Source organism: Salvelinus namaycush, chromosome 34 (assembly GCF_016432855.1).
Source record: "Salvelinus namaycush isolate Seneca chromosome 34, SaNama_1.0, whole genome shotgun sequence".
Lineage (NCBI taxonomy): Eukaryota > Metazoa > Chordata > Actinopteri > Salmoniformes > Salmonidae > Salvelinus > Salvelinus namaycush.
This window is the reverse complement of record NC_052340.1, coordinates 9,510,449-9,535,174: the sequence shown is the minus strand read 5'-3', so window position 1 is coordinate 9,535,174 and position 24,726 is coordinate 9,510,449. Positions and strand designations below refer to the sequence as shown.

Here is a 24,726-nt window from a genome sequence, read left to right as displayed (position 1 = left end):
CATAGAGACTGAGGCACAAGGTGACAAAAATGAGACAAAGGATATGGCCAGGCATATGAAAACGGTTAAGGATACTAGAAGCAAGTTAATTTTATAAGGGGAGGTAAAATGCTGTGGCTTTTTGTACACATGACGTCTGCAGCCTCTTATAAACACTTAGGTCTTATCCTGAGCAAATTGTTTATTTAGTGTAACAGCATCTGTGGCATTCGAAGGGATTGCACAAGCAGCATAACTGAGCTCAAGCGAAACCGCTACTGTGCCTGTGGACTTAAACTAGACCTAACTTGCCCTGATCTCAAAAACTGGCCAAGCAATGTTCAGTGAAGTCAGTTTAATCCTAGCCAACTGGCACAACTCCTACTGTTTCTGTTCCCTTCCTATAGTCCTGTTTGCTGTTGTTGAACCTTGATTTCACCCTCCGGTAAAGCTACTCTACCAGCACATTTACCATCATTTACCTTAGTGTTTTTCTCCCAGAACAAGCTTTACACTCCACCAGCAGGTTCCCAGGTGGCTGCTTTGGAGGAAAGCCAAGTCTGGCACTGCACTGGAAAACAAAAGCACCGTTTCTTCTGCCTTAGCTTTCATTTTCAAGCCTCCATCTACCTTCTTCCACCTCCCAGTGAGATCTTGTGCTGTTTGTTTTCCATTGACATATGTGATCAAGCCAGGGGCCACACCACACGCACTTTTAGCAGCAGCAGAGAGGCCCCATGGCAGACTGTTTGTAGACAGGGGACCAGGGATGAGGGCAACTCAACAGCCCTTCCATCTGGTCCCATCTAAACTCTGTTTATCCTTCTGGCAAATGTTTAGCCCTGACAGACTGACTCCTCCGGTCGTGTTGCTTTCTGTATACTTATTTGTTTATTAGGATCCCCATTAGCTTTTGCAGAAGCAGCAGCTACTCTTCCTGGGGTCCACAAAAAACACAGAACATGACAAGTAACAAAACACTGATAGACAAGGAAAGTCACACATTTAAAATACAATGATATACAAACAATGCAACAAAAAAATTATACAAACAATAAAACAATATGTGTGTTAGTGTGTTTGCATGTGTCCTCCCTCACAGTCCCCACCGTTCCATTAGTTGTTTTTAATAGGTCAATTTGCTGTTTGCTTGAGCAATTGGAGATGGAAGGGAGTTCTATGCGATCATGGCTCTTTGTAAAACTTTGCATTGCTGTGAATTCGTTTTGGACTTGGGGACTGTGAAGGGACCCCTGGTGGCATGTCTTGTGGGGTGTGTGTGGGTGTCTGAGCTGAATGTTATTTGATTATGCAGACAATTCTGGAATTTTCATCACAGTAATATTTCTGATAAAAACTAGGAGAAAAGCAGTTAATCTCTCGTCAACCCTCAACCAGGAAAGACTGACATGCATGGTTTTGATGTTAATTCTGTATGGGCAAGGCGTGCTGCTCTGTTTTGAGCCAGCTGCAGCTTTGCTAGGTCTTTCTTTGTTGTACTTGACCATATTACCAGACAGTAATCAAGATGGGACAAGACCAGAGCTTGAACAACTAGTACAGTTAATGTGTCAAAAACACAGAACATATTTTAAAAAACAGACATACCCCTCCCCATCTTCACAACAACTTTGTCAATATGACTTAACCATGATAATTGACCATCCAATGTTATACCTAGGAGTGTAGCTTCCTCAACGGTCACACCATTTATGTAAAACGCCAGTTGAGGTTTAGGTCTTAGAGAATGTTTTGAACCAAATATAATGCTTTTAGATGTAAGACCAGTTTATTATTTAAATCACCCATTCTGATACGGACTGAATTCTTTTTTAGAATTTCAGTGAGCTCACTGGCTTTGGGTGCTGACATGTAGAGTGTGGAATCATACACAAAGCTAGAATGACTATGTGGAAGACCTGTGGTAAATCATTTGGAAACTGCCCCGAGGGACACCACACTGTACATATGTTAGAGAAGCTTCCATTGACGAACACTGTCTGGGTTCAATTGGATAAATAACTCTCCAAACATATGATGACAGGTGATGTAAAGCCATAGCAAGTTAGTTTTTTGATCAGAACAATTTATGATCAATAACAAAAAGGCTACACTGAAATATAACAATACTACTCCAACTATCATCTTATTATCCATATTTTAACCAATCATCCGAGTTAGTGCAGTACAAGTTGAGTGCCCTTCTCTATATGCATGCTGAAAGTCGTGTTTTCTGAAAGATAGTATTGTATTTGGTCAAACAATCCTCTCCATCAGTTTAGTAAGAACAGGCAGCAAACTGATTGGGCAGCTGATAGAGCCACCAAAGGGTGCTTTACTGTTTTTAGGCTGTGGAATTACTTTAGCTTCCTTCCATGCCTGTGGACGCACACTCCTTTAGGCTTTGGTTAAAGATATAGCAAATAGGGGTGGCAATACAGTCGGCTAGCATTCTCAATAGTTTCCCATTAAGGTTGTCTATACCTGTTTGTCACGAGAATTTGCCATCTCAATGGTTGAACGCAACTACTACAAAAGCGCTGTCTAATTCCTGAAGGTTGTAACTCTCCAGTTCAAAGAAATAGACAGTCTCAGCCTGCAATAGATCAATTCTTTATTCAGAGAGCGCTCTGTCTTCAAAATGAGAACAGTCTTTTTATAGCACACACAAATGAACTCACATCAGTAGAACCTCCACCTCGCTTTAGGTGGGCTGTATTTTTCCACAGTTCACATACATTGTTTATCACACTTCTGCAACATGTTTCATTATCTTCTGCAAGCCGTTTCTAACAGTTTTTCTCCTCCCTAGGGTGGGGAGGCCTCTTTCCAGTTATTAGTTTCACCGTTATCACAAGTCGACAGTTCAGTTGTCCTTGAACGTCTCAACTATACCCTGCTCATATTGCGAAATAGTAACACAATTCACACACATTATTGGATTATGACTCTAACACATTTCATACAATTATATGGTTTCAGGGTGGAATACTTTAGTCATTATCTTAAACATACAAATTCTTCTATCACTGTTGGCTTATCATTGATGGATAACCATCGTTTTTCCCACCCCTATCACACTAAATTGACCAAATTCAAAACAATCCTTCTATTTCATCATTAGATCTTTTATACAATATATATATATTGGTTTGCTGTTCTGTTGTCATTTCACTTTATCCACTTTACTAGTGAAATAGTCATTGAAATGATTGGCAATATCGAAACATTTTGTTATACCCTTCAACCTCAAACGATGGAGATGAATTGGGGTTTCTGCCCATGATATCATTTAAGGTACTCCAAAGTATTTTTCCATTTGGGTTTATGCCATACTAGAACTTCTCTTTTTGTTAAGTTACAACATTTCTCAATTTACAGTATGTCAACCAATCACCCTGACTTGTTTGCCACCTCTGTTGCATCATTTCTTTGAACTATACAATTTTTCAGTTCATTAATCCAGGGGGCTCAAACAGTCCTCAACATTTAGTTTCTTAACAGCAGTGGTGTAAAGTACTTAAGTAAAAATACTTTAAAGTACTACTTAAGCAGTTTTTGGGGGCATCTGTACTTTACTATTTATATTTGACAACTTTTACTTCACTACATTCACAAAGAAAGTAAATGTACTTTTTACTCCATACATTTTCCCTGACACCCAAAAGTAAATCGATACATTTTGAATGCTAAGCAGGACAGGAAAATGGTCAAATTCAAGCACTTATCAAAAGAACACCTGGTCATTCCTACTGCCTCTGGCAGACTCACTACACACAAATGTATCTTTTGTAAATAATGTCTGAGTGTTGGAGTGTGCCCCTGGCTATCCATACATTTTAAAAACAAGAAAATGGTGCCATCTGCTTTGCTTAATATAAGGAATTTTAAATGATTCATACATTTTACTTGATACTTAAGTATATTTTAGCAATTACAAATTACTTTTGATACTTAGGTATATTTAAAACCAAATACATAGACTTTCACTCAAGTAGTATTTCACTGGCTGACTTACTTTTATTTGAGTAACTTTCTATTAAAAAGGTATCTATACTTTTACTCTAGTATGACAATTGGGTACTTTTTGCACCACTGCTTAACAGGTGCATGCTTGTCAACAATTGTCATGAATCATTTTTGCAAATAAACTACCTACACCTACATAATTTTTTTACAATCCCTTTGATGAAGAAGTATCTCCGAAACTCATCCGGGAACATATACTGAAGGGAAGTTACCATCCAGATCTGTCTCTTTACTTTCCAAGTTTATATTCGATGGAGCCCTTCCGGGGGACTAAATATGTAACCCACAACCATAGTTGACTATAATAGACCTAGACCACAACCAATCCTGACCCTAGTATGACCCCAGATTGTGCATCATAGTTTACAGGAAGCAGATGCTCAGTTAGAACTACCCGTGGGTCTACTCTGTGTATCCTTGAGCCCCCAGATCCCATTACAGCCCTTTCCACTGGTGGAGCTCTGAGCTGGGCTGTGTGGCGGAGAGGAGCCCTGGCCCTCAGCTGACTCCTGACCCACCAGGCACGCAGCTTTACACTGGCTCTGCTCTGTGATGATAGCCTCTCCAGAGCCACACTTCTCCCCACGTGCCAACATTAGTGCCCAAAGGTATGGCTTGGGGGGAATTTACCATGTGCCCTTTGGGAACAGCTGCCATTCCAGAGTGAAGTGTTTATGGTAAAGTTAACTATGTAGAAACAGAGATGGGGCTTTGGCACAGTATTTCTCCATATGTAGGGTACTAAAGACTTAACCAAGATTACGCCAAAGCCTCTGGAAACAGATTGGCTTTCAGCAGAAGACATCTTTTCAAAGTGTGGGGGGGGGGTGGCCTCTATTTTTACTAATGCTCTCAGCTGTAAGGACATTTAGTTTGGCGACTTTGGGTCTTTTGAGCATGCCGCTATACTGTTTAAATGGCAGACACCAGTGCTGGCCATAACCCTGTGTAGGCCACCAAAGCACTGCCACACTTTTTTTACTGATTTCTCTGAACTATTGTCCTTGAGAACTATGATCAATTTATTGTGTTGGGTGACTAATATTCATGTTGACAAAGAGAATTTATGCATCTTTTGAGCTCTATGGACATTATCCAACATGTTACTGGGCCCACCCATAACTGCAGCCATACTCTGGACCTGATTATTACAAAGGGGCTTTCTGTTGAACTCTCAAAACCTAGGACCAAGACACATGGAGAGGCAGGTTTTAGCTATTATGCCCCCAGCCTCTGAAATAGCCTGCCAGAGAACCAGAGGGGGGCAAAAACTGTGGTCATATTTAAAAGAGCTCTTAAAATACACATTTTTAGCTATGATTTTCCTTAGGGTGCTTTTTAGTCATTCAGCTTGTTATTCTTTTGGTTTTTATCCTCTTACGCTTGTTGTGTAGTAAATATTTCAGTTTTTTCCCTGTGAAGCACATTGTGTTGCATTCCATGTCTGAAATGTGCTGTATAAATAGAGCTTGTTTGGATTTGACATCACACTCTGACCTGCTAACTTAGTAGAAATCTCTAGAGCGAAAACAGTAAACACAACAGCAATTATTAAATACAAATTAAAAAAATATATATATATTCACAATCTCATCCGTGCCCTTGCTTTTCAATTTTAAACAAATCAATTTCCTAGTGCATATTTTTCATAGCAAACATTATCATGCATTTTTATCAAATTAAATTATTCCATGTCAAGTATTTTTATTGCAAAATTAAGCTACCTTACACAATCTTATCATAGAGCAGTACTATGACCTTGTGGGATAGTCTCTATATTTTGTGTACTTTTATAATAGGAGAATCAGGGGAAACATTAACTCCAAAATAAACCACCTGATAGAGAAGTCCAGCGATGAAGAGAAGGACCACTCTGGATTGTTCTCTCAGTAGGGCTTGCGCTGAACAGGAGAGATACAGTACACACACAATGAGCAGGGAAGTCTCACACAAACACTCACTCAAGCACACCCACACGTATACAGTCATGTAGGGTTGTCAAGATACCAGTATACTACAATACCTGATTTTCAAAAAGGAAAACAAAGCAGACTAAACTCTATGGTCCTTTAAAAAACCTACAGTGTGTCAAATATTGTGTGCTATAGCTTGGAAAAGAAACGTGATTCTGGGTGACAACATAAGGCTGCTTGTTTCCAACATTAGGACTGTTTTCCTCAGGAAATGTAGTCTGCTTCATGTTTTGTTTCATTGCCACGATACCTCTGAGTATCGCAATGCTGGTATCGTGATAACCCTAGTCATGCTACACACACACACACACAACTGCTGCAACCAAACCCTTAATATACTACTCAGTTCATACACTGCCCCCAATCCCACCTTCTCCAGTACATGTGTAAATATTGGACTATACAGTGCCTTGGGAAAGTATACACACCCCTTGAGTTTATCCACATTTTCTTACGTTACAGCTTTATTAAAAAATTTATCAAATAAAACAAATTGCTCAGCAATCTACACACAATAATGCCAAAGTGAAAACAGGTTTTACATTTAACTATTTTTTTTAAAGCCCAGAAATAAATACCTTATGTAAATAAGTATTCAGACCCTTTGCCAAGAGACTCGAAATTGAGCTCCGGTGCATCGTTTCATTGATCATCCTTGAGATGTTTCTACAACTTGATTTGAGTCCACCTGTGGTAAATTCAACTGATTGGACATGATTTGGAAAGGCACACCTGTCTATATAAAGGTTCCACAGTTGACAGTGCATGTCAGTAAAAATCAAGCCATGAGGTCGAAGGAATTGTCCATAGAGCTCTGAGACAGGATTGTGTCGAGACACAGATCTGAGGAAGGGTACCAAAACAATTATTCAGCATTGAAGGTCCCCAAGAACAGTGGCCTCCATCATTCTTAAATGGAAGAAGTTTGGAACCACCAAGACTCTTCCTAGAGCTGGCCACCCGGCCAAACTGAGCAATCAGGGGAGAAGGGACTTGGTCAGGGAGGTGACAGAGCTCCAGAGTTCCTCTGTAGAGATGGGAAAACCTTCAACGACAACAATCTCTGCGGGCACTCCACCAATCAGGCCTTTATGGTAGAATGGCCAGAAGGAAGCCACTCCTCAGTAAAAAGGCACATGACAGCCCACTTGGAGTTTTCCAAAAGGCACCTAAAGACTCTCAGACCATGAGAAACAAGATTCTCTGGTCTGATGAAACCAAGATTGAACTCTTTGGCCTGAATGCCAAGTGTCTCGTCTGGAGGAAACCTGGCACCATCCCTACGGTGAAGCATGGTGGTGGCAGCATCATAACGCTGTGGGGATGTTATTCAGCGGCAGGGACTGGGAGACTAGTCAGGATTGAGGCAAAGATAAACAGAGCAAAGTACAGAGATCCTTGATGAAAACTTGCTCAGGACCTCAGACTGGGGCGAAGTTTCACCTTCCAACAGGACAACGACCCTAAGCACAGACAAGACAATGCAGGGGTGGCTTCGGTACAAGTCTCTGAATGTCCCCCGAACGAACATCTCTGGAGAGACCTGAAATCACTGTGCAGCAACGCTCCCCATCCTACATGACAGCGCTTGAGACGATCTACAGAGAATGGGAGAAACTCTCCAATTACATGTCTGCCAAGCTTGTAGTGTCATACCCAAGACAACTCGAGGCTGTAATCACTGCTAAAGGTGCTTCAACAAAGTACTAAGTAAATTGTCTGAATACTTATGTAAAATGTGGTATTTCCGTCATTTAAAAAAAAGTATTAATTTGCAACAATGTCTAAACCTGTTTTGATTTGTCATTATGGGTTATTGTGTGTAGATTGATGAGGGGCAAAAACGATTAAATCAATTTTAGAATAAGGCTTTAATGTAACAAGATGTTAAAAGGGGTCTGAATACTTTCCGAATGCACTGTATATTTTGCCTTCCTGTATTGTACTTATGCTAAAATGTTTTCTATTCTACTGCCATTTACTTTGTTCGTATGCTTATCTTTTATTATTTCTTATTGTTGTTGCATTGTAGAGAAAGAATCTGTAGTAGGTATTTTGTTGGATGATGTATACCGTGCATATCCCGTCTATACTACTAATAAAACTTGAAACACACACGCGTTAGGTATGAAGATGTACCCACCTGATTTGCTTTTCTTGCTGTAAAAGAAAAACATTCAAAGTTCACAGGATGTCCTAGCAAGCAAACAATAATTAGCAATATCTCAATTGGGTGACCTCATTAACAAGCTTAACCTGGCAATGACTAAAGGTAAAGGACAGAGTGTGGTGAACTAGAGATGCTCACCTGAGCTCAGGCGGGGTAGCATCACAAACAAAATGGCCACCATGACCAAGATGGATCCAAAGCCAAAGAACAACCACAGCGCAGCGTTCCAACTGTCATACTCTGATAAAACATAACATCTAAAGTTTCAGTCAACGCAGTTTTTTGTAGCATGTTCTCCTCTCATAGCATAATACAGTACATACTGTATGTACTGGGGTTGCCACCTAGTGGCCATGAATTGGTACTGCATACAGTGTAGTACGCTTGGATTAATATCATGTGAAGACTATATACATTGAGTATAGAAAACATTAAGAACACCTGCTCTTTCCATGACATTGACTGACCAGGTGAATCCAGGTGAAAGATATGATTCCTTACTGATGTCTTGTTAAATCCACTTCAAATCAGTGTAGATGAAGGGGAGGAGACAGGATAAAGGATTTTTAAGCCTTGAGACAATTGAGACATGGCTTGTGTATGTTTGCCATTCAGAGGGTGAATGGGAAAGACAAAAGATTGAAGTGCCATTGAACGTGGTATGTAGTAGGTGCCAGGCGCACCGGTTTGTGTAAAGAACTGCAACGCTGCTGGGTTTCACACAACAGTTTCCCGTATGTATCTAGAATGGTCCACCACCCAAAGGCCATCCAGGCAACTTGACACAACTGTGGGAAGGGGGGGGGTCAACCATTTGGAAGGTGTTCTTAATGTTTGGTATACTCAGTGTATATAAAATGTATAAAACATGCTTCTGTAAATCTGCAGAAATGTGTATGAACGCATACTGTATCCCTGTACGTAATCAGACTGGTTTTTAATCAAGGGTTTAAGGTTTAAAACTCCATGATAAGTTCCTAAACCACCTAACCTGTGACGATGAGGGTGAAGCTCTTGCGGATGGGCATGCGCAGGGAGCTGTGAGACACCCTGCAGAAGTACTTGGAGCCCGAGTCATGCAGGGAAGTGTGGAGCAGGAAGAAGGCCGACAGAGAGTAGGTGCCGTCCTGGTGGTGGCGGTGGCTGGAGTACAGGACAGTGTCCAGCTTCTCTGGTAGGAGGCCTCCGCCACTGGGCTCCCTGAACCACTCCATCTCCACGTCCAGGGGGTAGTAGCCCTCTGCCTCACACACCACCTTCTGCTCCCCCCTGTCCACCAGGGAGATGGTAGAGTCCACGTTCAAGGACACGCGAGGCGGCTCTGAGGGACGATGTCAGAAATGACTGGCATTACAATGAGGATGTTGGCGGTATATACAAGGGGATAAAAATGGCAGTCCATGACACCTTTAATTGGTTACATTATGGCTATCATGTCAGAGATGTACAAATTCATAAAAGTGTATACCATATCAGGTAGTGATAATAAAAGTCATTTGCGTATTCTTTCAATGAGCAAATGATGGCGCAAAGCTTCAATAATGAAATGTGTCTGCATCAAGTCCTGTGACCACTAACCCATCCACCTTACCCATGATGTGCAGAGTGATGTCATGGCTACCAAACAGCGGAGGCACTGAGACAAGGCAGACATACGTCCCCTCGCTGCTCTGCTTGGTGAGGGGGAGCGTCAGGGATGCGTTGCCCCTACCGATGGCGTTAAGCGGCACCCCGCTCCCCTCCGTCTGGCCCGAGCGGCTGGAGTGGCTGAAGAGCGTGGTGCGTTCGCCGCGTTGTTGAAAACGCCATTCCACTGTCAGGTCAGCTGCCTTGTGGTCCACGTCAAACTGACAATGCAAGCTCTGTTGCTTCACTAGGCCCACCCACACAGAGGGAGAGCGGGTGAGGACTAGCATCACAGCTACACACAGGTCACAGCCAAGGCAGGGCAGGAAGGGGGTGCAGAGGAAGGAGAAATATAGAAAGAGATTATAGCTAGGGTCTTATTCTGATGCGTGTGACAGACATACGGTACAGTATATGTGACTGACTTTCAGGAGAGAGAAGTATTGGACAATTTACATAAAAATTGTACTCTTACATAGATATACAAATGCCTAAATTAAATAAACAAGGGTATAAAAGGAATAACTGACATACAGTACCAGTCAAAAGTTTAGATACACCTACTCATTCAAGGATCTTTATTTTTACTGTTTTCTACATTGTAGAATAACAGTAAAGACATCAAAACTATGAAATAACATACGGAATCACGTAGTAACCAAAAAAGTGTATATTTTATATTTGAGATTCTTCAAAGTAGCCACCCTTTGCCTTGATGACAGTTTTGCACTCTTGGCATTCTCTCAACCAACTTCATGAGGTAGTCACCTGGAAAGCATATCAATTAACAGGTGTGTCTTCTTAAGAGTTAAATGTGGAATTTCTTTCCTTCTTAATGCGTTTGAGCCAATCAGTTGTGTTGTGACAAGGTAGGGGTGGTATACAGAAGATAGCCCTATTTGGTAAAAGACCAAGTCAATATTATGGCAAGAACAGCTGAAATAAGCAAAGAAAAACAACAGTCCAACTTTACTTTAAGACATGAAGGTCAGTCAATCTGGAAAATGTCAAACTTTGAAAGTTTCTTCAAGTGCAGTCGCAAAAACCATCAAGCGCTATGATGAAACTGGCACTCATGAGGACCACCACAGGAAAGGAAGACCCAGAAGTACCTCTGCTGCAGAGGATAAGTTCATTAGAGTTACCAGCCTCAGAAATCGGCAATTAACTGCACCTCAGATTGCAGCCCAAATAAATGCTAGAGTTCCAGTAACAGACCCATCTCAACATCAACTGTTCAGAGGAGACTGCGTGAATCAGGCCTTCATGGTTGAATTACTGCAAAGAAACTACTACTAAAGTACACCAATAAGAAGAGGAGACTTGCTTGGGACAAGAAACATGAGCAATGGACATTAGACCAGTGGAAATCTGTCCTTTTTTGAGATTTGACATTTTTGGTTCCAACTGCTGTGTCTTTGTGAGATGCTGAGTAGGTGAACGGATTATCTCTGCATGTGTGGTTCCCAGCGTAAAGCATGGAAGAGAAGGTGTGATGGTGCTTTGCTGGTGAGTGTCAGTGATTTATTTTGAATTCAAGGCACACTTAACCAGCATGGCTACCACAGCATTCTGCAGTGATACTCCATCCTATCTGGTTTGCGCTTAGTGGGACTATCACTTGTTATTCAACAGGACAATAACCCAAAACACACCTCCAGGCTGTGTAAAGGCTATTTGACCAAGAAGGAGAGTGATGGAGTGCTGCATCAGATGACCTGGCCTCCACAATCACCCAACCTCAACCCAATTCAGTTGGTTTGGGATGAGTTGGACCGCAGAGTGAAGGAAAAGCCTCCAACAAGTGCTCAGCATGTGGGAACTCCTTCAAGACTGTTGGAAAAGCATTCCAGGTGACTACCTCATGAAGCTGGTTGAGAGAATGCCAAGAGTGTTCAAAGCTGTCAAGGCAAAGGGTGGCTACTGTTAGGTTCTGATTATTAGAGTAAGAACTCAGACACTGAAAGCTCAAACCAAGCTTATTCTTCCCAAAGGATCGAACAGCTGAATCGACGAAAACATTCACACCAGCACTAGTATTTAACCCTTTCTCCTATGCTGAGTCTCCTCCTACACATCTGAACAGCCAATGCATCTCTGTTGCTAGACAAAACCTTCAGTGATATCGGTTCTTCCTCACGTCATCTGACCTGACCTCTGCCCCAAAGTGCTCACTCCTCCCCAACTCACGGCTGTCATGGTGCCTGGTACCAGACTGTCTCTTCTCCTCCCAGAGGATCCCTGATGGCTAACAATAACATATCCTGACAGAATGTAAACGTTATACATTACCCACTCTCCCTCAGTGACATGAATAAGTATATTTCCATTCTCAGAACCAAACACCACTTTGAAGAATCTAAAATATATTTGTTTCACTTTTTTGGTTACTACATGATTCCATATGTGTTATGTTTTGATGTCTTCACTATTATTCTACAATGTAGAAAATAGTAAAAAAGAAAAACCGTTGAATGAGTAGGTGTGTCCCAACGAGTATCTGCGGGTTTTGTTTTTTTCCTTTCAATTAAGACCTAGACAACTCGGGGAGGGGAGTTCCTTACTAATTAGCAGTGGTGGAAAAAGTACCCAACTGTCATTCTTGAGTAAAAGTAATGATACCTTAAAATACAAAATGACTCAAGTAAAAGTCACCCACTAAATTCTAAAAAGTCAAAAAACATTTGGTTTAAAATGTAGTTAAGTATCAAAAGTATAAATCATTTCAAATTCCTTATATTAAGCAAACCAGATGGCACCATTTTTTTTTATTTTACGGAAAGCCACAGGCACACTCCATCATTCAGACATAATTTACAAACGAAACGTGTGTTTAGTGAGTCGGCCAGATCAGAGGCAGTAGGGACGACCAGGGATGTTCAGTTGATAAGTGCGTGAATTTGACTATTTTCCTGTCCTGCTAAGCATTCAGTACTTTTGGCTGTCAAGGAAAATGTATGGAGTAAAAAGTACAATATTTTCTTAAGGAATGTAGTGAAGTAAAAGTAGTCAAAAATATAAACAGTAAAGTAGATACCCCAAATAACTTAAGTAGTACTTTCAAGTATTTTAACTTAAGTACTTTACACCACTACTAATTGGTGACCTTAATCAAGTACAAGGGTGGAGAGAAAACCCAGACTCGGCCCTCCGTGGAATGAGTTTGACGTGATCTACTGCATAACAAATAGACAGAATGAAAAGTCTGCATTACTTGAAGTGGTTAGCGCCGCTCTGTCTGCGATGGCGGCCCAGTTGCGGTAGTGTGCCTGGCCAGGTGTGGGTGTTGCAGGTGTGTGTCTGAGGAAGCTGGTGATGATGAATACACCGTCGGTGTGCCGTATGGTGCAGGTGAACCAGATGTCATGCTCCTGGGCTCCTAAACCTGGCCAACGCATCTGGAGGCCCTCTGTGCTGTACCTGCGGATCTCACACTGCAGCTGGTGCTCCACTACTCCTTCAATGTACTTCCTCATGTCCACCTTAGAGCCTGAACACACGGTTTGAAGAGCACCTCTCAGTGTTGAAAACAACAAACATTAACCAGTGAAGAACACATAACCAAATCTGACATTTGTTCAGCTGTTTCTCTCATTCACCTGTAACAAGGAAGGTGATAGTATTAGGGTTCAAAGAACTGTCCCCTGGATGGCCAAACTGCAGCCCAGCGTCTCTGTGTTGGTACTCGGTTTCAGCATGTCCCTCATCATTGAACGTTACACTTTCATCCACCAGCTGACAGGGCAGCCAAGGCACCTGTTCGAAAGACTGGATTCCTGGCACCTCTGTCAAATCGAGGAATAAGTAGAATAATCACTATGAGAGTTTTACAATCATAATTATTGGCTAACAAGCATAACTCTGAACGAGCACAACATGCCTGAAACCATCAGATTAAAGAAATATGATAGCAAAAAAACAAAAACAATAGGTCATAAAGTAGCCTACCTCCACAGAGAAATAAACAGATAAGAATATTGACGTTTAAAATCATGTTACAAAACGATCTTCTGGACCTATCTTTCCCTGTGCCATTCAACTAGAAGAGCTTTCACTTTCATTTCAGACAACTTGACGCAAAATGAATAAAACAGAACCTGCTTGTGCAGCTGTCCGTAAAACACGTTAACATTTGATTTTTACAATGGCTTGTAATAGTAAACTAATAATCAGATAAGTGAATGAGGCAGAAAGTGTTAAACTACTAGGAAAAACAATATTAAAACCAAAACATGCTACAGCAACTAAACAACCCTCACTATACATCCATACCATGTGTGGCGCTGTAAAGTTAAAGTACATCTTGACGCTCTTCAAAAAAATAAAATCCCGCCCACGTGACCGTGATGCGGACGTAAGAAGAGTTGTTTTGAGTGATCGAAAAACACGTTTCTTTCATTGGTTTCTTGTAATATCGCCTTGGAAAGTAAGTATCTACTTATAGTATTAAACTTGTCTCATTTTATTGCAATTAGTAGAATGCATTGAACAAAAATGTACACGTGCTCTTCGTTGTAGTTGGCTTGGCGTGGAATTGGGTCCAGCGTGGATGAAAGGATGCACGTTTGAAGACTGAACTGCGCCTCACCCAAACACAATGAATCAAGGTAGCAATGAGATTTGAGTTGAATGCATTTGCTTATAGTTATAACATGTTATCTGTATATATTTGCTGAACTAGCTAGCTGACAATACAGATTATTTACGGTCAAGTGTGAACTATGTAGAGCTGTGCGTTAGGGTAAATCTATTTCAAGTCAATCACTTTGACAGCACCCCTTTTGATTTGAACTAAACATGTCATTTTCCCCATTGTAGAAGTGCTCAGTGACTTTTGACCTGTATTTGGGGAGTTTCTCACATTCTTCTCTGCAAAGCCTCTCAAGCTCTGTTGGTTGGGGAGCGTCGCTGCACAGCTATTTTCAGGTCTCTCCAGAGATGTTCAATAAGAATCACTCCTGCATTGTCTTGGCTGTGTGCTTAGGGTCGTTGTCCTGTGGAAGGTGAACCGTCACCCCAGTCTGAGGTTCTGTGCGCTCTAGTAGGTTATCATCAAGGCTCCCTCTGTACTTTGTGCCGTTCATCTTTCCCTCGATACCAACTAGTCTCCCAGTCCCTGCTGCTGAAAAACATCCCCACAGCATGATGCTGCCACCACCATGCTTCAGACGCTTGGCTTTCAGGCCAAAGAGTTCAATCTTGATTTCTTCAGACCAGAGAGTCCTTTAGGTGCCTTTTGACAAACTCCAAGCGTGCTGTCATGTGCCTTTTACTGAGTGACTTCCATCTGTCCACTCTACCATAAAGGCCTGATTGGTAGAGTGCTGCAGAGATGGTTGTCCTTCTGGAAGGTTCTCCCATCTCCGGAGGAACTCTAGAGCTTGTTCAGAGTGACCATCGGGTTCTTGGTCACCTCCCTTCTCCCCCAATTGCTCAGTTTGGCCAGGCGGCCAGCTCTAGGAAGAGTCTTGGTGGTTCCAAACTTCTTAAATTTAAGAATGGAGGCCACTGTGGTCTTATGAACCTTCAATGCTGCAGAAATGTTTTTGTACCCTTCCACCAGATCTGTGTCTCGGCGCTCTACAGACAATTCCTTCGACCTCATGGCTTGGTTGTTGCTCTGACATGCGCTGTTTACTGTGGAACCTTATATAGACAGGTGTGTGCCTTTCCAAATCATGTCCAATCAATTGAATTTACCACAGGTGGACTCCAATCAAGTTGTAGAAACATCTCAAGGATGATCAATGGAAACAGAATGCACCTGAGATCAATTTCAAGTTTCATAGTAAAGGGTCTGAATACTTATGTAAATAAGGTATTTCTGTTTATTTTTAATATAGTTACAAAAATGTCTAAACCTGTTCTTCGCTTTGGCATTATGGGGTATTGTGTGTAGATTGAGGGATTTTTTAAATTTAAATCAATTTTAGAATAAGGCTGTAACGTAACAAAATGTGTAAAAAGTGAAGGGGGTCTGAATACTTTCTGAATGCCCTGTATACCTTCATCACTGGGGGTGGGGGGGAAAACAGTTGATATTGATATCACTTAAAAGTTTACAAACAGGGTTGTCAAACTATTGTATAATTGCTTAAATATTTATTTAATAACTGCCATTTAACCTTAAACATCAACTATCAAAAAAACGTGTTAACTTTGATTTGTCATATTCACATGTTGTAGCTTAGACCCTTTTTTACATCTGAAGTTGTCTTGTGACTGCCATCGGTTGAGACACAACATGCTCTTGAATACAGGGTGTGTGTCATGTTTTGGCTGATAAATGTACTAATAAGTTGACATTTCAACTTACAAATGGTACCACAAAGATGGTTAGAAGTCCACACATAGAATGTTGATTTGAATGGGAATATCTGTTTTAAATTCTACTCTTAATCTTCCATAGGAAACCTATTGAAATCATAGAAATATAGATAATAGAATAGACATGACCATTTCAAGGTTCTACACAGGATTTTTATTAAGAATGTATGCATTGTAATTACAGAAAATATCCAAAATATCTGCAGTAATAGTGGAATGGTGTGTTTCACAGAATTACTTACCCTCTAGTGTTGGGATTGGCTATGATATTCGCTTATTGGTTTCTCCTTCCCGAATGGCATCTGATTTCAAAATAGGAAAGCTGTTTTGACTTTGTAGCTGTGTTAATCAGGTCAAGTGGTCAATGTAGAAATCACTGTCATTTCCTGATTCCTAAAATTCTACACTGTTCGCTCAGTTTCAGAAAACAAGCACTGAATAGTGTAGGGAATCGGTGTACCATCTAAATTGCTGTGTATTATATTTTTAATAGCAAAATTTTTTCTTTACAGCTGTTTGAAGCTGGTGGACCAAAACCATAGGTAAAGGGCTCGATTGCAATTCTCCGCCATGTTACAGGGAAATGGGATGCGGTGGAGGAAATTTGTTTTGAATGCAGCTAAGTGCTGTTGCAAATCACCTAGCTTCCACATAGGTGCTAAACCTGTAATTTCACCCCTATCAGTTGACATTTGAATGTGGGTGGATCGGCAGGTAGCCTAGTGGTTAGAGCGTTTGGCCAGTAACTGAAAGGTTGCGGGATCGAATCCCGAGCTGACAAGGTGAAATTATGTTGTTCTGCCCCTAAGCAAGGCAGTTAACCCACTCTTTCCCAGGCGCAGAAGATGTGGATGTCGATTATGGCAGCCCCCCCGCACCTCTGATTCAGAGGGGTTGGGTTAAATGCAGAAGGCATTCACTTGTACAACTGACTAGGTGATAATAATCAGAAGTTCACATTTCAATGGCGTAGCAGCTAAATTCCAGTGGTCTGAAGGATAGGTCCATGCTATGAATTATTTATATGATTGAAATGACACCCACCCTGTATTCAAAAGCATGTGTCTCAACCGAAGCTTGCAAACCTATTTGTAAGCTTTTTAAATTATATCAAACTCAACCGTTTATCGTTTCCATGGATGTCTCATGGTATGGTGGGGTATGCAAAATGGGTCACCTTTGAGCACCTTTATCTCTGGAATGTTTTGGAATTCAGTTACAAAAAGTAACTTCCTGACAACTTCTTCCATGGGCAAACATGAATGCTAAGTTTTATTTATTTTTTTATCAAAGAGGATCTGTCAAAAAGTGACAGAACTCAAATGGATTTGGCCCTGGCAACCTGATTTCTGTCCTGAACTAACTCCTCTCTAGTCTACTCCTGTGTTCATACGTTCTCACTGTTCTGCTTGTGCTTTCAGATTCCTGGCTGAGCTGTGAGAAGACTGCCGTTCTCCAGGGAGGCTTTCTGTTGGCCAACAGATTGTGCCAGCCAGCGTCACTCAGTGCCCTACAGAAGGAGGACTGGAGTAAGGTTGGCCACCCAATTCTACAGGCTGTCAGAGAAATCTGTGGGCAGGAGCGAGGTAGCTGTCTGAGCAGTGTCCGCTGGAAGAAGAAAATCATCTGTGTCTTATGGAGCAAATTACTGGGGCGGGAGAGCGAAGAGGACATGGAAATCGGCTGGAGGGAGAATCCATTCTTCTCTCTGCAGAACAGTCTACCTGACATTAACCGAACAGTGATGTTTGAGCTGGTCAAGTTGAAAGGCTTCTCTCAGATCTACGCCCAGCTGCTTTTGTGTCTGCCATCGTCCCACCTGAGTTCTGAGCTAGAGAAGCTAGTTCAACACGTTACCCGAAACAGCACTGAGGAGGACGTCCGCGTCCTGCTGGAGGTGTGGTGGGAGCTGTGGAAGGGCAGGGGGGGAAGGCAAGAGGAGGACGACCTCGATATGGTCTTTACTAACCAGTGGACCCGCCTCACCAACACCACTGGCCTCTCACCTCAGGCTGCCAAGAGATTCAAGTCAGACCCAGATACCCCAACATCACCACCATCCACCACTGATGTGCTGTCCATTCTTTTTCATGCTTTGGGGGAGATGAAAGAGCATCTGAGCACCTCTGACCTTTGCTACCGTGCCCTATCCAACTGCCTCGACTCCCTGTACACCTCGCATCTGATAGACCAAGCTATCATCCTCCCAGCTGAGGTGCAACTTCAGAGCCTGACCAGTACGGTGATTGTCAGAAAGAGGCATGCTGGGATAGAGAAGTTTGATCTGGTCCAGGTGATAAGCGAGGCCCACAGTGACCTGAAGGCAGCCCACACACCCTCCCAGTTTAAACCCTGTGGAATGACACTAATGCAAGCCCTGCAGACTGTCTCACAGCTCACTCAGGCCTGGGAGAAGAGAGGGCTGCTGGAGATGACAGACAGTGGTGACCCCGGCGTCTTGGCACTCCGTCTTAAAAGCTGTCTGGCCAGAGTGCTCGAGTCCCTAGAGGAACGGTCCATGTTTGAGACCATGGATGAGGGTGAGCGCCAGACACTGAACAATGTGCAAAGCACTTTTAGAGGCTTGTTAGGCTCACTGTCCTTCCCCGACACAGAGCGCAACGCTGGGGAAATGGCCCACATTGCCGTAGCCATCATTAACCACCGCTTGGAGGGCTTCCAAGATTTCACTCTGCTATTTGCCACTGAACTGAGCTGGTCCCTGAGCATGGAGGAGTGGATCAGCTGTCTGGAGAGAAACAAAACCGCATTCCAGCGAAAGGACATTGTCATGAAATTAGTCTCCACTCTCATTGCAAAGTGCCAAATAGATACTGAAGAAGTAGAGCACTGCAGAAAGCTGAAGGACATTATTGTGAACATTTTCGCAGAGCTCCCCTTAGCTGAGAAAAACACAACGTTAGCGGAAATGCTAACCTGCTCCAAGAAGGGTCTCCAGGGCTCTCTGCCCCTGGCTGTGACGGAGGGCTTTAGTGAGGAGCTCAACATGGCGTTCAACTGCATCATCCAGGGGGGAGCGGCGCAGAACAACCTCAGCTTGGCCGTGGCCGCCATAGCCCGCGTGGCCTTTCAGAACCCCGAGGCCACCCTGCGTCGGTGCTGCCATCTAGCGGTGGTGAACCATGGGGCCCACAGCCTCCTCTCCAAGATACTCCAGCAGCTCTCAGGGCTGAGGGGCGGTGCTCCCGGTTGCACAGAGGGGACGGGGAGCTTACTGTGCAGCTGTCTTCAAGATACTGCCATGACTAAACTGTCCTCGGCTAAGGAGGAGGACCAGTTCCTGCACTTCCTGGTTGCACTGATGCAGCCGATCATTTCCGAGAGCGGACAGAGTTTCCTGCACCCTGAAGAGGTTGTGTGTGCCTTCGTCCTGCCTCACCTCTCCCCCTCTGGCTCTAGCACCTGCAGCCTGGAGCTGTGCCTGCGTTTGCTCCACTCTGCATTTTCTCTGGATTTCCAGGATGCATCTCCACACTGGGTCATGAACTGCTCCCCGTTCCCCCTCCTCTGCGTCCTCTGCCAGCTTCTGAACGAGGGCTGCAGGTGCTGGGAGCTTCCTGCAGAGGGCGCACCACGTCACTTATCCATGGAGTCCAAGGTGCTGCTCGTCACTGTGCTGACTGCATTGGGCAAGGTGGTGGGACGGGAGGTGGCTTCAGCCCCCAACACCTGGTCCAGAGCCCTCTTCTGGCTCTACAATAAAGTGGAGGCCCTGGACTGGACTGTTCGCTTCCACCTGAAGGTAGTGTGGGGGGATCACTTCAAAAACGAGGTGCCATTCTCACTGTTGGCTGTGTGCGAGCTGCCGGAGCAGGAGTGGTCTGGCCTAAAGTTGGCCCAGTATGGGCAGGGCACAGGGCTGCTGGTGTGGATGGAGTGCTGCGCCGTCTCTGACGAGATTCAGGACACCATGCTGACCTCTCTGGTTCTGGACCAGCACCGGCCCGACGACGTCAACATGTTCAGCAAAGGCCTGCTGGTGGCCGTGACGCAGACCCTACCCTGGTGCACCATCACCGAGTGGGGCAGGCTGCTGAGAGCCATGCGAGAGTTGCTCCGCTCAGGCCGTCTCCACGTGCCTTACTCTCTGGAGTACGTGGACTTTCTCCCCCTGCTGGACCTGCGGGCCTTCTCCTGCGAGCTACGTCTGTCCGTGCTACTGCTGCGTGTCCTCCAGCTGCTCTGTGGCTCCAGCTGCAAAGACTGGCTGCCTGGCCAGGGCTGGGCCCATGTGGGACGGCTGTACGCCAGCGCCATGAGAGAGGTCATAGACTCCCTGAGGGGAAAGCTGTCACAGTCTCCCTCCAACAAAGACCCAAAAGAGAGGGCAGCTACCACCACCGCCAGCCAGGAGGTGCTGTTTGTACTGAGCCAGCTCTTCTGCCATGTGCAGCACATTCAGGTGATGATGCCCGGCGGTCAGTGCGAGTCCCTGTTCCTGTGTGCACTGGAGATCCTGACCCACTATGAGGCAGTGCTGGCCGCACACCCCAGCAGCAGCTCCCACCTGGAGACCGAGAACACTCGCCACTTCTTCACCACCATCACAGACAACCTGGACAGTGCCGAGATGAAGGCTGTGTTGCATCAGAAAATTGCTCAGCTGTCGTCAACAGGTTGATGCACATTTAAGACAGCGCTTGAATGAGGGTTTATTGTTCCTAGCCCCAATGTTCTGACCCAAAATGTACTTTTGAATAAAACTGACAAATTGCATGTCTTTCAATGGTTTATTCATCAAAACAAACTTTGATCATCCACACTAGGACACAAGACAGGGTTACAACTTGACCAAAAAGCTTGGGCTGTCAGTGCTAAACCTATTTCATTTGTCTGTCAAATCTATTTTCTAGTGCAACATTTCACATACCTAAAATAATTAAGTAACTATGAAAAATAATTTGGGGATTAGAAGTTATCCTGACTAGTCATGTATGGTGTCACTCTCAGGTAGAAAACAATTATTCAAAAATCACTCAATATTTATTGCACAAACTACATAGTACAGATGGTGTCTGACCCCTGAGAATTTTTATAAATACCAGTCATTTTGTATTCATAGGCAGTTGCATGTCCTAAATTCCACAGACTGTTCCTTTAGAGGCAAGGATTGAAATAACTCATGGCATTGAAGACCTGAGGGCAAAGGAAGCATAATTGACATGTTGCTAACCACAGAATTAGATGGCACCTCTAATCTGTCTTTGAGCCATCTTTGTGAGCAGGTTGACCCATTGACCCAGTCTGACGCAGGTAGAGGCGATAGGCCTTGCGACACAGCAGCACAAACCAGTAGATCTGAGGTGCCAGTATGGATAGGTTGGCTAAGTTGCACTGGAGCTGTAGATGGAAAGGCACTTTGTGGAAGGGAATGGTGTACTGCTGACCATACACCCAGTACATGTAGGGGAAGAGCAGGATACGGCAGGTGAAGAAACTCAGCAGAACCATCACACCGTTGACTCTGTGAAGCCATGAGTCCTCTAGTCCCAACTAGAGAGGAAAATATATGGATTGTTTAATGATTGTACACCGAGTTATAGTACCATTTATACTATGCTAAGACTTCCTAAAGCGCAACAAAAACAAAAGGGGTTTATGAATCTGGGAGTAGCCTTACCTGGATCAGAACCTTTCCTAATGAGACAAACGGAGTGCTGAATTCTGCCATGAAGAAACAGCCAATGAAGAAGTCTCCACCTAGACCGGTCCTGAGGAACTGAGGGAGGGGGGGGACAGCATGATATGAATATTAAAAACTAACTCAGTGAGCACAGCCAGCTTTTGAGGATGACACTGCCAATTCTCAATAACAAAAATTTCAATTGCCGATGTAACACATCAGACCTAAAGTTACTGTACAGTAATTGTGCTCTGTCCTCACCAGAGTGATGGGCATAAAGACCATGAGGAGGACCATGTGATGAACCACCATGAGGGGATGCCGGAGGAGGAACTGCTTAATGGTAAGGAGGGAGTGCTTTCTGTACTCCTCGTGCCCTTTGACCTTTTGACTGTGGTAGTTACTCAGATACATGGCGTAGATATCAAAGGCCATGTAAGGAGCGCCAAACCACACAAATTCATTGGTCAGTCTGTGCCTAAAGAAGATGGTGACATACCGGTACATTAGGATCATGATGAAAGTAAGCACGTACACTGGATTTTGTGTGTTAAACCTGATGATTTAACCAGTGAAACAAATAGAAATGTGGCCTTATCCTTTATCACTGAATCCTCTTCCTACACCCAATGAAACTGGAGGGTAGAGTAAAATATAAATAGGGCTGTGTTTTGGTTAATCATGTCACATGACCTGGAATTAAACATTGAATTAAAAATAAAAAAAAGTCCCAAACAGTCATTCTGATGCCCATGTAAACTAACATTTAGTGACTAAAATAAAATCACCCATAATTTGTTTTGGATAGAAATGCTAAAAATTAGAAATTATATTTTTTTCCTCTCATGGCTAACTACCAGGAAGTTTGAAAAGACAGGCTGAGTGGGCGAGAAGCTTATATTCATGAGCCCGACGTTGAGTGATAGCTCTTTGAAACGCCCATGTCAAGCAACTTGAATGTAGTGCTGCAGTAAAATCATCAAGCAAATTTGGTGATACACAAAGCAACTCAAACACTGACATTGTATCAATTTGTTTTTGATTTTGCTATACATCTTCAATTTCTCTTGTGAGGCGGTTCACAACAACACTGACAGGTGTGTTGACTTGACAACTGCGTCCGAGTTTTGAACGACCCTCCCCCGCTCCCTTTTTGTTCCATGCTGGCTGAAGACCTAGCTAGACAGTAACTAACTACAGACGAAAGGGGAAAATATAAATATCTTTGCCATAGATGATTAGGATAAACTTAATTATATTTGCGGAGACCCTACAGTCAAATTGACTGTTCATGACCTTACGCTTTTTCAAAACGGTTTCCTTTTTTACTATGAATAATTGAGGAACAGTTTCAGTCACGAAGGAAATGAAAACAGCCAAACCCTGCAGATAATGAGACCACAGTGTTAAAATTGGTGGTGGTGGGTGGGGGGGGTGTGCTCAATTTAATCTCTAGAGAGGACTCTGGTGACGGGCTCTTGTTGTGCATGTCAGTCTTTTATCTATAAGGGTACTACGGCCTCTGCCCCAAAAACTCTTGTTTTTAATGGCTCTGGTTGTAACAAAGAATCACTGGTTATATTTCCACTCAGAGGAGATTACGCAATCACTACACGTGATGATTGCTGTTTAAAAGGAAATTATTTAAACATGAATTCTTACCTGTCAGACATCACATCATTGGAGGCAGTAGCAATTATGAACCCAACAATAGTAGCCAGAGTGGCATGGGTAGAGGACAGCAACCTTGTGGAGAGATGGAATACATGAGATGAGGCTATGCAAGTGCGCACAATTGGTTTTTCATTTGTTTTAATATTAATTTAAAATAGCAAACAAATTGTTTTATATTAATTTATTGGTGCCAGGTAACGGGTTATGTAGACAATATAGGGTACGTTATAGTGATTATATATTTCTAGATAGGCTTCATTTAGTGTATTTTAATTCCATTACTAATATGGAAATAAATTATTTCCAATATGGAAATAAATTAAATTATTCAGATAAAACATTTTTTCGGTTGCATACGTTTTTACTTAGACCCTTTTTGGAAGTCCATCTGTCGCTCAGTGAAACGCCCTTCTTTGGCAGGTAACGTTACCGAACGTATTTTGACATTATTAAGCTTGAAAAACGGGTTAATGGCAAGTTAAATTGCTCTTGGTTTTAAAGGAGAATCGGCATCTTCAATGTCTCCTGTAAATCCAGTTTGCGGTTCAGTTCTGATAGATTTCTCCGGAGTTGTTTCGATAGAACTAGAAATCTGCTCACTGAAATACCTAGTGTCAGTTACTAGTTAAGTCATTCAATGACAATAACTGTTTATGAATACGGAAAGTCACAATAAAGCCTACCTTTCGCTGACCACAAACACATCTGCATCATTCCAATTTTTGAAAGCAGATTCAAGCACTTTCCTGGATATGAAGAACAGTCCCGGGAAAAATACAACGCCACAAGCTAACATATACATGATACACTCGCATTAACCAGCTACACGGTCGAAATACGAGGAAGCAGGAAGCGAACCGTACTTGTATGCGTTCACGCAGAAGATGCAAATTAATAGTAGCTGACCCTTTTGACCTCAGGTACTATTCAAATAATTTTGCGTCTGACTGGAAGTGTGCGGAAACCTTCAAAATAAAAGTCCACGTTTCAAAACATTGCAATGTCGATTTCAAAATAAATTACAATTAATCAATGACCATTTATTTGTATTGTGCTTATAAGCAAATCCAACAAGAAATGTATGAAAACAATGAGAAATATTTATGAAAACAATGAAAAATATTGTATAAAAACATTTTTAAGACTGGTTTACAATTTTTTTTAAAGAACTGCAGAGATAAAAGCGAGGTTGGAAGTACTTATAAGTAGGGTCTTTACTAGCCATATTTTTTTTAGGGTGAATGTCATCTAAATATCCAGCAGCACTTTGTACTCTGCCTATTCCATTGCCCCGAATGCAATAC

General features: G+C 42.8%; 3 protein-coding genes across 4 annotated transcripts; 1 reads left to right on the top strand and 2 right to left on the bottom strand.

The window, feature by feature from the left end:
• Positions 1-3,888: 3,888 nt before the first annotated feature.
• LOC120028909 (tapasin-related protein-like) lies at positions 3,889-14,036 on the bottom strand. 2 transcript variants are annotated; one of them, XM_038974180.1, is made up of 8 exons: positions 13,726-14,036; positions 13,377-13,562; positions 12,992-13,267; positions 9,743-10,072; positions 9,143-9,472; positions 8,290-8,391; positions 8,125-8,141; positions 5,783-5,909 (listed from the first exon to the last, which is right to left on the bottom strand). In XM_038974180.1, exons 1-8 carry the CDS (start codon positions 13,769-13,771, stop codon positions 5,895-5,897), a joined length of 1,302 nt encoding a protein of 433 aa, XP_038830108.1. In that variant the 5' UTR covers positions 13,772-14,036; the 3' UTR covers positions 5,783-5,894. The 2 variants fall into 2 exon arrangements, with proteins under 2 accessions (XP_038830107.1, XP_038830108.1); XM_038974179.1 differs by lacking the exon at positions 8,125-8,141 and having other exon boundaries at positions 3,889-5,909.
• Positions 14,037-14,113: 77 nt separating this feature from the next.
• Positions 14,114-20,827, top strand: LOC120029014 (gem-associated protein 4-like). The gene is made up of 3 exons (XM_038974300.1): positions 14,114-14,203; positions 14,296-14,384; positions 17,526-20,827. The coding sequence occupies exons 2-3, from the start codon at positions 14,375-14,377 to the stop codon at positions 20,744-20,746; spliced, it is 3,231 nt and encodes a 1,076-aa protein (XP_038830228.1). The 5' UTR covers positions 14,114-14,203; positions 14,296-14,374; the 3' UTR covers positions 20,747-20,827.
• Positions 20,828-20,850: 23 nt separating this feature from the next.
• Positions 20,851-24,242, bottom strand: LOC120029013 (TLC domain-containing protein 3A-like). Its single transcript, XM_038974299.1, has 5 exons — positions 24,106-24,242; positions 23,411-23,494; positions 22,010-22,226; positions 21,746-21,844; positions 20,851-21,618 (listed from the first exon to the last, which is right to left on the bottom strand). Exons 1-5 carry the CDS (start codon positions 24,222-24,224, stop codon positions 21,319-21,321), a joined length of 819 nt encoding a protein of 272 aa, XP_038830227.1. The 5' UTR covers positions 24,225-24,242; the 3' UTR covers positions 20,851-21,318.
• Between the last annotated feature and the right edge of the window lie 484 nt (positions 24,243-24,726).

What these genes read in the sequence shown, in the direction of transcription:
- LOC120029013 (XM_038974299.1), bottom strand. Translation starts at nt 24,224, where the DNA reads ATGTATATGTTAGCTTGTGGCGTTGTATTTTTCCCGGGACTGTTCTTC. An exon ending in GTGTTTGTGGTCAGCGAAAG is followed by an intron (nt 23,495 to 24,105) that starts GTAGGCTTTATT and finishes TCTCTCCACAAG; the next exon opens with GTTGCTGTCCTCTACCCATG. An exon ending in TCTTTATGCCCATCACTCTG is followed by an intron (nt 21,845 to 22,009) that starts GTGAGGACAGAG and finishes CCCCTCCCTCAG; the next exon opens with TTCCTCAGGACCGGTCTAGG.
- LOC120028909 (XM_038974179.1), bottom strand. Translation starts at nt 13,771, where the DNA reads ATGATTTTAAACGTCAATATTCTTATCTGTTTATTTCTCTGTGGAG. An exon ending in AGCGGCGCTAACCACTTCAA is followed by an intron (nt 10,073 to 12,991) that starts GTAATGCAGACT and finishes ACCTGTGTGTAG; the next exon opens with CTGTGATGCTAGTCCTCACC. An exon ending in CATCACTCTGCACATCATGG is followed by an intron (nt 9,473 to 9,742) that starts GTAAGGTGGATG and finishes ATCGTCCCTCAG; the next exon opens with AGCCGCCTCGCGTGTCCTTG.